The sequence below is a fragment of the Patiria miniata genome, unplaced genomic scaffold, assembly GCF_015706575.1.
Source record: "Patiria miniata isolate m_02_andy unplaced genomic scaffold, ASM1570657v1 HiC_scaffold_17, whole genome shotgun sequence".
NCBI classification, from domain to species: domain Eukaryota; kingdom Metazoa; phylum Echinodermata; class Asteroidea; order Valvatida; family Asterinidae; genus Patiria; species Patiria miniata.
The window spans coordinates 6,574,460-6,588,833 of record NW_024037055.1 but is presented as its reverse complement, the minus strand read 5'-3'; the positions used below and the strand labels follow the sequence as shown (position 1 = coordinate 6,588,833).

At 39.7% G+C, this 14,374-nt stretch overlaps 1 protein-coding gene across 4 annotated transcripts in view; it reads right to left on the bottom strand.

Annotated features, from left to right (window-relative positions):
* The window catches only part of LOC119723666 (1-phosphatidylinositol 4,5-bisphosphate phosphodiesterase gamma-1-like), a 74,412-nt gene extending 60,574 nt beyond the window's left edge, over positions 1-13,838 (bottom strand). For 3 of the 4 annotated variants that reach the window (XM_038194450.1, XM_038194449.1, XM_038194452.1), the window contains exons 1-2: positions 13,731-13,838; positions 11,049-11,242 (exon numbers count right to left, since the gene is read on the bottom strand). In XM_038194450.1, coding sequence (XP_038050378.1) covers positions 11,049-11,241 — 193 coding nt within the window. In that variant the 5' untranslated portion in view covers position 11,242; positions 13,731-13,838. Of the gene's footprint in view, positions 1-11,048; positions 11,245-13,730 lie in introns of those variants that run through there. The other variant, XM_038194451.1, reaches the window with a different exon arrangement.
* Positions 13,839-14,374: the final 536 nt, after the last annotated feature.

Sequence of the window (14,374 nt, the reverse complement as noted above, 5' to 3'; positions counted from 1 at the left end):
GGTGTGAAAATCTGGTCAAAAGGAATATCCCTCCTTTTTATAGTTAACAAGTACACAAGTTTTACAAGTAAACTCTTTGCGCAGTTCTGTTTACAAAAGCGATCTCTATTGTGAAATTTGTTTTGTGTTTATATTACTCGTAAGGATCGTCATCACACGCGCGGATCCAGATAGGGGCACACCCGGCCCGTGCCCCCCCCCCCCTTTCGCAACTGTTTTTTTCCCTACGAGTCTTCTTAGGGCGGGCGGGCATTAAATACATCCCTTTGAGAACATGGCTATCTTTTTCGTTTTTGAGGAGTCATTATGGCGGGCGGACGGGCGGTCATCAAATCAATCGCTTTGAACATAACTATCATACATAATTATCAACAAAAATATACAATGTATAAGTTCTGAAGGTCGCCTGTCAATCATTGTCTCAAAATTTCCTTCAAAGCAAGAATACTTTCAAAGCAAGAATATATTTTTATAAGACACTTTTCTATTTCCCGGCTGGAATAGGGGGCACATTTAATACAGCACTTGCATTTAATGCTTCATGTCCAAATATATTCCAAAATATGTTCTAGAGTAGAACATGTACCGGTACACGAAATAATGTAGGCCATGTTTTGTTTTTAATAAATGAAGAATAAAATCGTCATCCCCCTTTTTTTTTTATTTTCCCGGCCTCAGAGAGAGATTTACGTCTGGAGAGATTTACGTCTAAAATATTTTTTTTTAAAGCAAAATGATTAAAAAAAAAACCTAGCCCGTTAAAGTTGCACTCTAAGTTAATTCTTTTGTAGATTCCAGGGGAAATTTAATACGAATTATGCTCGTTTTTTCTTATTTTAAATGAATATGATCAGGATTAACAACATCCCTCAAATAATAGCGTCAAAATATATTCCAAAATATATTCTATAGTAAATCATTTTTACAAAATAATGTAGGTCATGCTTTTTAATTTTTAAATACACGAAGAATTAATCGTCCTCTCTTTAATATTTTCCCGGCCGCAGATAGAGAGAGACATCATATAAATAGGGGTTATTTTAATACGATTTAGTATATCTTATTCTCTCGGTTTATTTTTAAAGTAAAACGATTTCAAACACCCTAGCCCATTAAGTTCTGAACTCTCAGTTAATTCTTTTGTAGATTCCAGGGGAAATTTTAATACGAATTATGCTTAGTTTTTCCTAATTTTAAAAGGTATACGAACAAGATTATCAACAGCGCTTTGACTTCAAACTTAATTTCAAAATGTATTCCGAAATAATTATATTCTAGAGTAACATTTACAAAAATAATGTAGGCCATGCAGTTTTATTTTTAAATAAGCGAAGAATAAAATCGTACTACGAAAAAAAGACATCGGGAGCCCTACATTTAATGAATTATTTGGACTTGGAATATCATCCCCCAATCGTTTATCTATGTGCATGTACACAACACGGAGGTGAAATTTCACGTAAATTCAGTTTCCCACATTTTTCGCATAAAGTTTTCCCCTGTCTCTGAGAAAAAAAATGCCCAAATAAAATCTCAGCTCCGGAAAGCCTTTCCAGAGAATGATTGATAGCCGCATTGTTCAAATTGATACAATGCCACTCTAGTTGTTACAAAGCATATACATTTGGGTTCAGAAGTAGGCCACCGAACTTTAAGGCCTTTGAGAACTTGCCGCCAGCAATTGGAAGATTCTTAGATGATAAACAGTGATGATGGTATCTCAGCCAATGAAATGAGCCGGTTCCCGGCAAATAAATATGCCATTGGTTGCTTTCATCACTGACCGTCTGAGCCACAGGTGCATGGCTGCATGCCCATCACATTCCAACCTGGTTGCTTAGAAATACTGTTGCTAGGAGGCTCCCCTGTGATGCCTGGGACTGCCGTAATATTATATCAGACCATGATCAGACCAACACGGAGTCTAGTTTCAACAATGCCACACCGCACTAGTTGCCCGCGGGTCGACGTACCTCGTGCTCCTGAAGTTTGCGTTGATTTGGCAAACTTCTCAGTCAGTAGCCGTGTCGCAATATGAACAAGGTTTACTCCTCTCGCACGATCGTCCTGCATTACGTCTTTTTATATTGAGCATCCAGTCTAGTCCCCCCCCCCCAAAAAAATATATTAACAAGTTTTACTCCTCTCGCCCGACCGCATTATTTCTTTTTATGTTGAGCATGCAGTCCCCCCAAAAATATTAAAAAGTTTTACTCCTCTCGCCCGAGCGCATTAATTATTTTTATGTTGAGCATGCAGTCCCCCCAAAAATATTAAAAAGTTTTACTCCTCTCGCCCGACCGCATTATTTCTTTTTATGTTGAGCATGCAGTCCCCCCAAAAATATTAAAAAGTTTTACTCCTCTCGCCCGACCGCATTATTTCTTTTTATGTTGAGCATACAGTCCCCCCAAAAATATTAAAAAGTTTTACTCCTCTCGCCCGACCGCATTATTTCTTTTTATGTTGAGCATGCAGTCCCCCCAAAAATATTAAAAAGTTTTACTCCTCTCGCCCGACCGCATTATTTCTTTTTATGTTGAGCATGCAGTCCCCCCAAAAATATTAAAAAGTTTTACTCCTCTCGCCCAACCGCATTATTTCTTTTTATGTTGAGCATGCAGTCCCCCCAAAAATATTAGCAAGTTTTACTCCTCTCCCGACCGCATGATTTCTTTTGATATTGAGCATGCAGTCCCCCAAAAATATTAACAAGTTTTACTCCTCTCCCGACCGCATTATTTCTTTTTATGTTGAGCATGCAGTCCCCCCAAAAATATTAAAAAGTTTTACTCCTCTCGCCCGACCGCATTATTTCTTTTTATGTTGAGCATGCAGTCCCCCCAAAAATATTAAAAAGTTTTACTCCTCTCGCCCAACCGCATTATTTCTTTTTATGTTGAGCATGCAGTCCCCCCAAAAATATTAAAAAGTTTTACTCCTCTCGCCCAACCGCATTATTTCTTTTTATGTTGAGCATGCAGTCCCCCCAAAAATATTAGCAAGTTTTACTCCTCTCCCGACCGCATGATTTCTTTTTATGTTGAGCATGCAGTCCCCCAAAAATATTAACAAGTTTTACTCCTCTCCCGACCGCATTATTTCTTGTTATGTTGAGCATGCAGTCCCCCCAAAAATATTAAAAAGTTTTACTCCTCTCGCCCGACCGCATTATTTCTTTTTATGTTGAGCATGCAGTCCCCCCAAAAATATTAAAAAGTTTTACTCCTCTCGCCCGACCGCATTATTTCTTTTTATGTTGAGCATGCAGTCCCCCCAAAAATATTAAAAAGTTTTACTCCTCTCGCCCGACCGCATTATTTCTTTTTATGTTGAGCATGCAGTCCCCCCAAAAATATTAAAAAGTTTTACTCCTCTCGCCCGACCGCATTATTTCTTTTTATGTTGAGCATACAGTCCCCCAAAAAATATTAAAACGTTTTACTCCTCTCGCCCAATCGCATTATTTCTTTTTATGTTGAGCATACAGTCCCCCCAAAAATATTAAAAAGTTTTACTCCTCTCGCCCGACCGCATTATTTCTTTTTATGTTGAGCATACAGTCCCCCAAAAAATATTAAAAAGTGTTACTCCTCTCGCCCGACCGCATTATTTCTTTTTATGTTGAGCATACAGTCCCCCCAAAAATATTAAAAAGTTTTACTCCTCTCGCCCGACCGCATTATTTCTTTTTATGTTGAGCATGCAGTCCCCCCAAAAATATTAAAAAGTTTTACTCCTCTCGCCCAACCGCATTATTTCTTTTTATGTTTTTTTTTCGGCTCTTCGTTTTCTGTCGGCTTTTTGTGTACGTCGTGTGTGTATGGGTGAATTTCCCGACGTCGGCTTCCAGGCCTCTTGTGTTGTTACGGCGCGGTTTACACGTTGCCCGTTTTAGAAGGTAGTTTGTTGACTGCTAGGGATTATTGTCTGTGGTTTACACGATGCCCTTTTGCTGTATGCTCGGGGATTATTGTCTGTGGTTTACACGATGCCCTCTATTAATGACCGAATTCTAAGGAAGGGGGATTGGGCAAAGGGCATGCGGGACCATGATCGCAAACAGCGGGCAAAGGGACTTTGGTGTGGGCATTTGGGAATGGTAAATTCTGGGCGGTACTGTAGCTAGTCTGGTTCCCCGACCTGACAATTGCCCAACGTCCATAAATTGCTCTGTTTCGTTTGAAGAAGGATCAGGGAACCAGACTTCAAGAACAGCACTAAAATTGGTTTTTCCAGCATCTACAAACACAAAATTTTAAATAGGTCAGTGTTACAATATTTGCTATAAAGCAATAACTCCCAAACCCATCCATCTCTGAAAATTTTAGCAAAACTAAATGTTGTATAATAAACAATGTATTATTACCTAAAAAAAACACCTATAAATTTGAAGTAAAATGGTAAGAGATTTAAAGACTAACGCATGGTTGTGACATCAGATTCATTTTCCACACGGCCACTGTGCCTTTTTAAATGCATGTGCCCAAGGCACAACCATGACAACTACCAAGTATTAAATAGTTCAGTTGGTAGATTTGTACATGAAATCATGCATGTGTGCACGTACGTCGTACCCACCAGGAAGTTAGGGGGGAAAATAATACAATACTGCTGTCCAGTTCATACAATGTACAGCACAGAAGAATGGATATTCTACTTTATTGTACCCTAGACCATGATTGATAAACAAGTTTCCAAGAACATGTACTGGTACAGTACACTGTAGAACGGTGTTCCAGAAGTGCCAAGTCTTATAAAGTTATCTGCACTTTAACAACATGTCTCACAATAGAATGAACCATAAAATCACACACGCAAACAGGTTGAGCGCAGATACAGGAACATGCACAATGGTTGTAAATTATGCAACCCTACAGGTGTACTTGTATTCACACAATCCAAATTGTGCAAGGTTGGAAAATCCCGTCTGAAACAAAAGATGTTCCCATTCTTCATTCAGACGCTGTGGTGATTAGTCGGCTTTTTTCAATTTCAAAATTTGAAAAGGGGAAAATATATGTCAACAGCAAAGCCTGATAAAAATAATTCCCCCAAATAAACAAAAGCAAAAAAAAGCAAACAAACAAGCCAACCAACCATAAAACAAAAAACTCCAAATCCGCATCAGGACCACTTGCGGATCCAGGGGGGAGGGGGTGCAGAGGTGAACCCCCACCCCCCCCCCCCCCCCCTCCGGCAGTGACCTAAATTTTCTCAACTAAATCCGTTTTTCACTTGAAAGAGCCCTTCCGCCAACCCTCCCCCTTCCCTCCCCCCACGGCACACCTTCAGCGCCCCCCCCCCCCCCTAAGCTCTATGGATCCGCCCTTGAGGACAGTGTTAACTTTTGTTACATGTACATGTATGTACATGTACAATGTACACATGTACCGTACAAAAAATGTATACATGTGGTCAGTCAACACATAACTACATACCCGGTACATGTACTTTGATAAATATTGCAGTATGGAAGTATGGAAATGTTTTGGGGAACGATCACAACTTGTGATCGATATGCCACCCTGCTGAATCCTTCACTCCACGGAGCACTCTGACGAAAGATAATGTCAGTACAAGTAACAACTGGACGAAGTCAGAACACTCTGTTGTGATTGGTTGTCTCCGCATGAGTGGTTCACATTCCCGCTGTTCCAATTACCCGTTTAGATCCCCCATAATCCCTGCCATCACTTGTGATTTTGTGATGGTGGTTCAGCCGACACTACAGCAATGCTATGTTGTGACCGGCAGTCGCAAGTGAATGGTGAAATGAACGAGCAGATTTGTCGGAATGGTCTTTATTATGGGATGCTGACAGATGAAAAGATTCAAGGTTACAAACTGCCGAGAACTTCAAGTCACGTTCACATCCGGCAACACCAATACATGCAGACCGAAAGTCCAATTAAGTCACCCTCACGACATGAACATTTCATGTAATGAACACTTTATATTAGCCAGGGTGAAATCGGGGATTTCAAAATCCTGTTATCCTAATTTTATTCAAACTGAATAATGGTTATCTGATTTCACAGGAAATTCCCATCCAGCTCACAGTCATGCCAACAAAAAGTGACGAGTGAAGTGCCGCATAAAATGCCCTCATGGTGACTGGGTACAGTTTACAGGATTCACTGACTACTGGGCCTTTACAATTTAACACTCCAGAGATGTGATGTTGAAAAAATGGATGGGAACTACCGGTACATGTACCGGTATACCAAGAAGACCACTAGCAAAATTAACAGTTACAATCTGAGACCATCAAGCAAATTGACCTATCCCCGTTTGCGATGTTGCGCATTCTGCGGCCATGTATGCCCATGTAATTGGACAATATTTTACAAGCTGCGTTGACGCGATTCGACCGCGATAGGTCAATTGGGGGATGTCCATGGGGGATGTTCCAGTTTTTTTCTTTAGCCTGTGTCACTAAAGAATGGAAGGCTTAATATTTTTTAAGGTTGGTTTTGAATATCCCGTTTCCAAAATCCAAGCCTTGTAGTGGAATTCAAACCAAATGTAAAAAAATCTGGATTTAAATCCCACCACTATTTCAAATCTTCAAAAATTTTTTTTTGAAAAGCAGCTGGCTTAACAACTTCACATCGGATGACGTGTATACAGGCAAAGGTTACGTGGTATTCGGAACGGATGACGGATAAACAAGTGAGGCCAGAAATATCCGTCTGCGACCCGATCGCAGCGAGCGAGGCCGGAAATGTCAGGTTGTGCTACCCGTAGATGACGTCCTGAACCCGTCTGGCATCGAGGTTGGTGAAAAACAATCCCGCGCCTGGGTCCGATCAATGTCAAAATGATCCCAGCGGGAAGTGGTTAAGGAAGCTTGTGTGTAAAAAAAAAAAAAAAAAAAATCACTGCATTTCAAGGACATTTCCAATTAATGCCACAAATTTTCAAGTTAAGCATATTATGGGCAATTCCATGTTAGCAGGGACAAAAATCCAATTCATTCCTGAACTTCCTTTTCATTTTTAAGTTTATTGCTAATACATGTAGATGTAAGGACCAGGATATAAACCTTTTTAGTCAAATCTATATCGTTTGCTATGAAACATGTCACGTTTCTTCCTTGTTATGTTTGGCTTAAAAGTTTACTTTATGTGCATTTTCATTTGTTTGCATTTTTTCTTGGAAAAAGCAGTAGTCACAAAATTATTATGCAATTTACTAGTATGACTTTATACCTAAAAAATACAATGAAAATCTGCCCATTACTTTTCTTGAAGACATGTAGCAGCTGGACGTACATGTACCGGTACATGTAGAGAGGTATGAAATACGAGTGACGGAGAGATCTCTTTTGTATTTTTTTTAAACTGGTAGTAATTATATTTTTGACAATTGATAATTTGCTTCTCCCACCAATACCAAGTATAAAAGCAACAAGTAGGCCCTACTAAAACAAAACAAACAGCACATTATAATAGAGAGCCCTTGAAATTTGAAATGCGAGTGACAAATGAAATGTGAGCTTGACAAATGAAATGCAACTAACAATACCCCTTTTTAGTATTATAAGAATGCAGACAGAGAAACTCTTAAATTGCAATATTGAGGGAAGTGCATGCACAACGTATGCCTATTGTCTTAGGCCTATAGAAGGCGGGCATCATTTATGGTACCCATGATGCATTGCATCTCCATAGGAACAGTTCCAAGTTTCATTTCTATATGAACAGTCTGAACCTACATTTACACATAAAAAACTTGTACATGTAGGTTAACTCTTGAAAGTCAATTTTGGTGAAATAATTTATGCTCCTGCTGATTAGGTTGTGAGTTAATCACAGGTGTGTGGAAAAAGGCACACCTGGATTTTTCTAGGCGTGCGTTTTTTCTAGGTGTGTGATTTTCTAGGTGTGTGATCTGTGGTCCAGGGAAATTCGGGCATACAATTATTCACACTTCTCGGGAGGCTTTTAGGTGTGCGATGGTGTGGGGGTGTGATCGCACGCCTCAAATCAGAAGGACTGCAGTACAGGAATGGATGAACACAATTCATTATTTAACACTTAAGTATAAGTAGAGAGCTAGTGCCTTTGTGGCTGAGGATTATTACATGTACATTACAGTACCTTTGTAAATGTTTCAGAAAATACATTTTTTTCACTGTACATGTAATTAATATTTTGAGTCTTTTCAAACGACCTGTTGCTTGAAAAGACTTAGCCAAGACTTGATAAGAATTGTGGAGGGAAAGCTACATTTTGTTCACAACTTAATGTACAGACAAACTGAAATCTAACTCTAACCCCTCTAACTTAAGTACAGTTAGTTGTTGTATATATTTTTTACACTCATTTATACTTCAGTACGGTAGATACATGTATCTAGTACATATACATTTGGTTTGAGGAAACTTTTCAATTAAAACCAAGACAATTTTTGGCATGTCCATTTCACAAAATGCGAGCGACGGTTTTGTCCAACAGTGCCATGCATGCTCATATTTAGTATCATTAAATTGTCTTAATACCATAGGGTTAATGCCTTATATATTGAGTATTCCGTACCAAAAATGAAAGAGTAATTCACTGTAAAAAGTACATCACTGAGATTGTAAAAGGATGCAAATAAGTGAAATGTGAGTGATGCTGGAATCGGCCACATGTCCAAAACACTCTGACCCTTAAAATGTTAATGAAGTGCCAACACATCACTGAAACCATGGAGCTATGCTGAAACAAAACTCTTTAGACCTTGAGTTTCTCTGAACCACTTGCTAGAGTGCTTCTCATTTTACATACTGGTACATGTAGATGTGTAGTTACACAAATGTGCCCTTGGCAAGTTGTGAGGGGGGGGGGGGTCAGTAAATTTGTCCCAGATTGTGTGACCATGATGGAGGGATTTATATTGACTTAGGCCCTTTTCACACAAAGGCCAAAAAGAAAAACTAGCAAGATTTGAGAAACAATTTACAAACGGGGATTCACTCTATTGTGTAAATGTGAATGCTTGCTAAGCTATTAAATGTTATTCATAAATACCTAAGACAGTTTACGCGTTCCTATTGGTCGAGAGCTCGTCACGTGGCCGGTCTTAAACGGATGATAAAGACATGGCTAGCTGGTCTTAAACACTTTTCCAGTGTCACAATAAAATGTGGACTCCTAAAAATCTAGTGCCTCTTATCGTTTCATTGGTTGAACGTTCACAATCCTCACGTAGGCATGTGCAACACTACCAGGGAGTCAGAATTTTAAAGTTCTAAATTCAAAACGCAACGCGCCAGGTGCGTTCTGCGCGACATCGCGCAGAACATGATACGCGCGCGTCAATCTCCATAAAAGGGTTGTTTACATCTTACTCGCCAGCTGAACACTCCATCATTTTGCAAGAGGGATGTTTCAAAAAGCATAAAGTGAATTTGTTGAACAAAATCGGGATGTTTTGAACGAATTATATGATTTTTTCTTACCGAAAAGGTATTTATGAATGGGATCCGGCTCGGGTAATTATCAGCACCCAGACTCTAAGTGGTCTTAAACAGAGTGATAAAAACCTCCGAAGCACACATTTATTCCCTTATTTACACTGTACATTTAGATGCAGCTACATACTACATGTACATGTAGGATGTAAGCATACATGCCACTGACAAGGCACGTCACTGTGGACCATTATTTACACATCATGTGGTAACATCTTTCAAGCACCAAGCAACTACTTCTTTTCACTACATAAACCTCAATGATGGTCAGTTATTGTAAAAAAAAAATAATACGAGACTGAGAAACACTTTCAATTTTGTTTAGAAAATACACCCATTGACTTTGCACTCAACCACTAAAGTGTCATCCGGATACTGCATTCTTTTCTACTGTTATGTATAGGTTTACCCGGCCAATTTCCTAAAATGTTAATTCACTTCTGAAAATCGGTCATTCATGTTCGTCTGAATTTGAGAATCGCTCTGAACACGAGTTTTGTTTTTCGCTACCAGAGCATTCGATTCCATTTTAGTTCAATCAATTAAGTGATTGGCCGTCTGTTTCTCAAAACCGGATGCACGGACAATGAAAATGATTGAGCTTTCGTTGAATTGAAATGGGATTAAAGACGTGCATTCAAATTCAGACGAAAATGAATGACCTATTTTCAGAAGTGAATGAGCATTTAAGGAAATTGGCCAGGAAAACCTATATCGAAAAATTCAAACAAACATACTCACAAACAATGAAAATGCCCAGGGCCAATGTCATAGTGCCATTAGGCAGAAACTATTGCCTAGCAAGCTTAATAGCTGTGCAAAAATTATCAGGGAACCATTCATACCCCCAGAGACTGGCATGATATCTTGCTTTTGGTAACCCTGTTTTTGCTTAGCCTTGACCAAGCTTAAGCTTTCCAGCTGATCTGGTTTGTCTCAGCACTTGTCGCTCAGCTGCGCTAGTGCTACCGGCTGCACTGCGGCTCCATTGGACGTATGTTCATACCTGCACATTGTCCAGGGGTACCGCGCCAGTCACGCAAACAGCCCCATATTACAGACCATCCACGGACTCATGGCTCACTATACTGTCTCCAAATCATGTGAACAGATCCGTACAGGTACATGTATGTCGCACCACTGCTACGCAACTACCTGGCTTGGCAGGTACATACATGTCCAGTATGCGCTCCGTGCACAAGTACCCCCTCATTGGTAAGAAAGGGAGAGTTGGGGGAGACCACTCAGACAACATTCGAACGCATTACCGCCGACGACTGCTTTCACGCGAAGACACTGTTGCTTTGCGCACATTCACAATAAAATACGTTGTGCATATTTTGGGCTACACGCATGCAAACCTGTACGCATGCACGCACTGTGTCTCGTCCACAGGGCCTTCATAAGTGGTAAAAAAATGCCCTCTCTGTTCGCGCACGAGGCGGATAGCGCCAGCCACATGCGGAGCGAAAGAAGACAAGTTGATCAAGGCTACTTTTTTTTCAGAAAATAACTATTTTCAGCGATCAGACCCATGAAGTCGGCCCAGCTCCCAAACCCCCTACACCCCTTCCCCTGTAAGTACCTGCTCCGTCTGTCCGCCCAGTCTGTCGCCTCCACAAAATCTGCCGCGTCTCCATGCAGATTTCGAACGACCTCCTTTCCGGTCGTCGTTTGCCGTAGAAGCGCGTCAGGACGGTGCCCATTTTCAGCATCTTGGTGACGCTGGCCACCTCCTGGGGCGTCAGCTTCTTCTTGTAGAGGCTGTTGGTGGCCATTCTAGGGGGAGACCAAAAAACACAAGAGTTTGTCATATAGATTGGTATGATTTTCTGAAGGAAATTGGAGGTAACACAACGATGAAGATGACAAATCGCAGCACGAAAATAGAGATGGCTATCACTGCAGTGCACCGCAAATGCGCAAAATCGCGTTGATTAGCAAAGAGTCACCTATAACATGCGAAGGAAAATCGCATTTTCTACCCAAAAGATACTTATCAAAATTACCAGAAATAGTGTCATTAGAATTAAGAGAAGTCTCCTTTACGTTGCTGAAGTCAGTTTGGAAGGATTTAACAGGTTTTAAACAGGTTTTTTTTTATTCATTCCTGATGGACGGTGTGTGATTATGTAGCAGTATGTAATATAGCTACATTTTTGGTATTCATGTGTAATACTTTTGTTTACATGTGAATTTTGGCTAGGTCTTCATGTATTGGGTGGGACTTTATGTAATTTTTTTGCAGGAATGAAATTGCATTTTTATACAAGCACACATTTTTATCTTAATAATAGCATGTTTATTTTTTCCAGGTGTAATTTTGGGACTACTGTAAAATTGTAGCTAATATCTGTCATTGTTTTTTTATCTAAGCAGAATTTTATCCAAACGTGATTGTTTTCTAGGTCTTATTTGTTATTGGGGGACTCCATGTGATGTTTAACAAAAAGAATCTTCATTTTTTTCCCTTTAATAAGCAGATTTTTATGTATGTAGGCCTATGAGGCTATGTGCAACAAGTGTTTTTTTAATTACTCTCGCTACTCACGTGTTAGTTTTTTTATAGTGGATATTTTGCCGGAGGTAATGACGGCAAACTAACGTTTACTAAAGGTTTGCCGGCGGCAATCCATATCAACAGAGGTCGCTGTACTCTTTAAGATAGGGCTGCATTATAAGATGTATTAAATTCCCACCAAAAGTTGTGTAGCACGTTTGGTTTAGTGGTTAAGCAAAGGCTCTAGAAAGCGGGATGACTCGGGTTCGATTCCAACCACACCACATTTTTAAAGTTTTTTTTTCTCATCCCCAAATAAATAAGAATATTCTTCTTTTATTATTTTAACAGGTCTCAAACATTTTTTTTCAGAGTATTACATTTTCTTTTTCAGATTTGTGGCTCTGGAGGATTTTTTATAAAAGGGAAATATAGTCCGAAATTATAAAATGGTCTGAATCCCATCTTGTGAATACGAGGTTACAACGATAATTTTGGCATGGAGCCAGACTAAAATTTGTCACCGGAAAATGTTAAAGTACAAAAAAACAGTAACTGCGCATGTTCAGTGCATATCCGGCAAACTAACGTTTACTAAAGGTTTGCCGTCTCCGGCAAAATATACACTGCCTAGTTTTTTTACTCATACAGTGTCATATATTTTGTATGTTTTGTGAAAACTTTGAGTGTAATTTCTTGGCTACTTTTCTCAATTACAATTTCTTAGTTTAATTTTAACGTGAGGGCGCCTTTGGAAAGCAGTTTTTTTAAATAAAAAAAAATAAAAATTATCACTCTTTACTTTAGATTATCACGAAACAGTTGTATTAATGTCGGAAAAAATTCCGTACTCGGACGTCACTTTTTTCAATTAATTTTTCTAGCGCCAAAAGTTACATCTTTTATGGTTATTCCTCCACTTTCCCTCCTCTACTCTCACCCTCTCCTTTCCTTAATTTCTATTTATTAATCAGTCAGTTACTTCATCGGGATTCGAACCTCTGACGCTTGCTTGATACACGAGACTCTTAACTGCTAGGCCGCGCACGATCGCTGTTGCAATAATCAATCTTTGGACGTATTTGAAGTATCCATTGAAATAAACTAAATATTCATGAGAAAATAAATATTCATAATGACGTATTGCACTATCATTGGCAGGCTCATGCGACGTCATGGTTGTTGATGTCACGTGTATAACGTACCGCTGTCTTTCAGCCACTACAATCAGTTTTGACCGGCTGCTTCAAGTTAGTTCTGCATGACGTGTGCATCCAAAATGTGCTCTAAAAACACATTTTGAGTAAACAAATTTCACCTTTACACAGATTCCTGGATTTCTCTTGGTTCAAATGACAAGGTGAGGTGACAATTAATATGTTTGGCAGCAGATAAATTGACGTCCGAGTACGGAACTTTTCCCTTAATGTCTAGTATGCAAACTAAATTACACAGGTTTACTACATTAAAACTAACCTCGACCCCACACCACCCCCTATTTCAGGGGAGGGGCCAACCTAGGCCCATCCCTTAAAAAACATACCCTCACTCCCGCGCAGTGCATGCACAGCGCCTAGCGGCGGCGCATGCACTGCCGCACAAGCATGTCGACCGTACCAAAAACTTCACTAGAAATTTTAATTTAGCTTTACCCAACAAATATCCAGCCACGACCCTATTTCCCATGTCGATAGACCACACACACCAATGAAACGACTACAGTAATCCTATCAGGATAAATTTAGTGGAAAAATGTGAATTTTTTACCTGAAGTGAAGTCACCGGATCGAAGACAGTGTGACTCCGTAGTCATGCCACAAGCAGCTGTACTGTCGATGCTTAACGTACAAACTAGCAGGCGACACAGCCCTCTAGCGGTGAAACATAGACTCTTTTCAAGTCACCCTGATTGACTATCAGGTGACATGAAAGGATAAAGTGCAGCCACTAGCAGGTCTTGTCCAAAGCATGATTATTTTGGATTTAAAGAAAATTTCTTTGTTCCTACGGAAATCTTTATTTTGATGGAAATGGATAGAATTTTACCCGTATATATATATTTAAAATCATTATCCTCTTCGAGTTTCACTTAAAGCTTAGTGTAGGTTGTGGCCCGTGCATATAATTATGGAGAAACACTGCAGACCTTTCAAAGAGACTTTCATTTGGAGGTTTAAAAGTCAAATGGTTGAAAAATATTTCCACGAAATTGTGCATATTTTCACAGAAGATTTGATTATTTAGAAAGCAACATTTCGGCCAGTGCATTCTTGGGGACTGAAATAAAGGCTACAGTTTGGCAATTGTCACCGAATATCACTGTAGTGCATGGATTCCAGATTTTTTCCGTAATACTTCCGTCTTCTTGGCCCCCATTGTTTCGAGAAATTACGTGGTACAATCCACCTTCC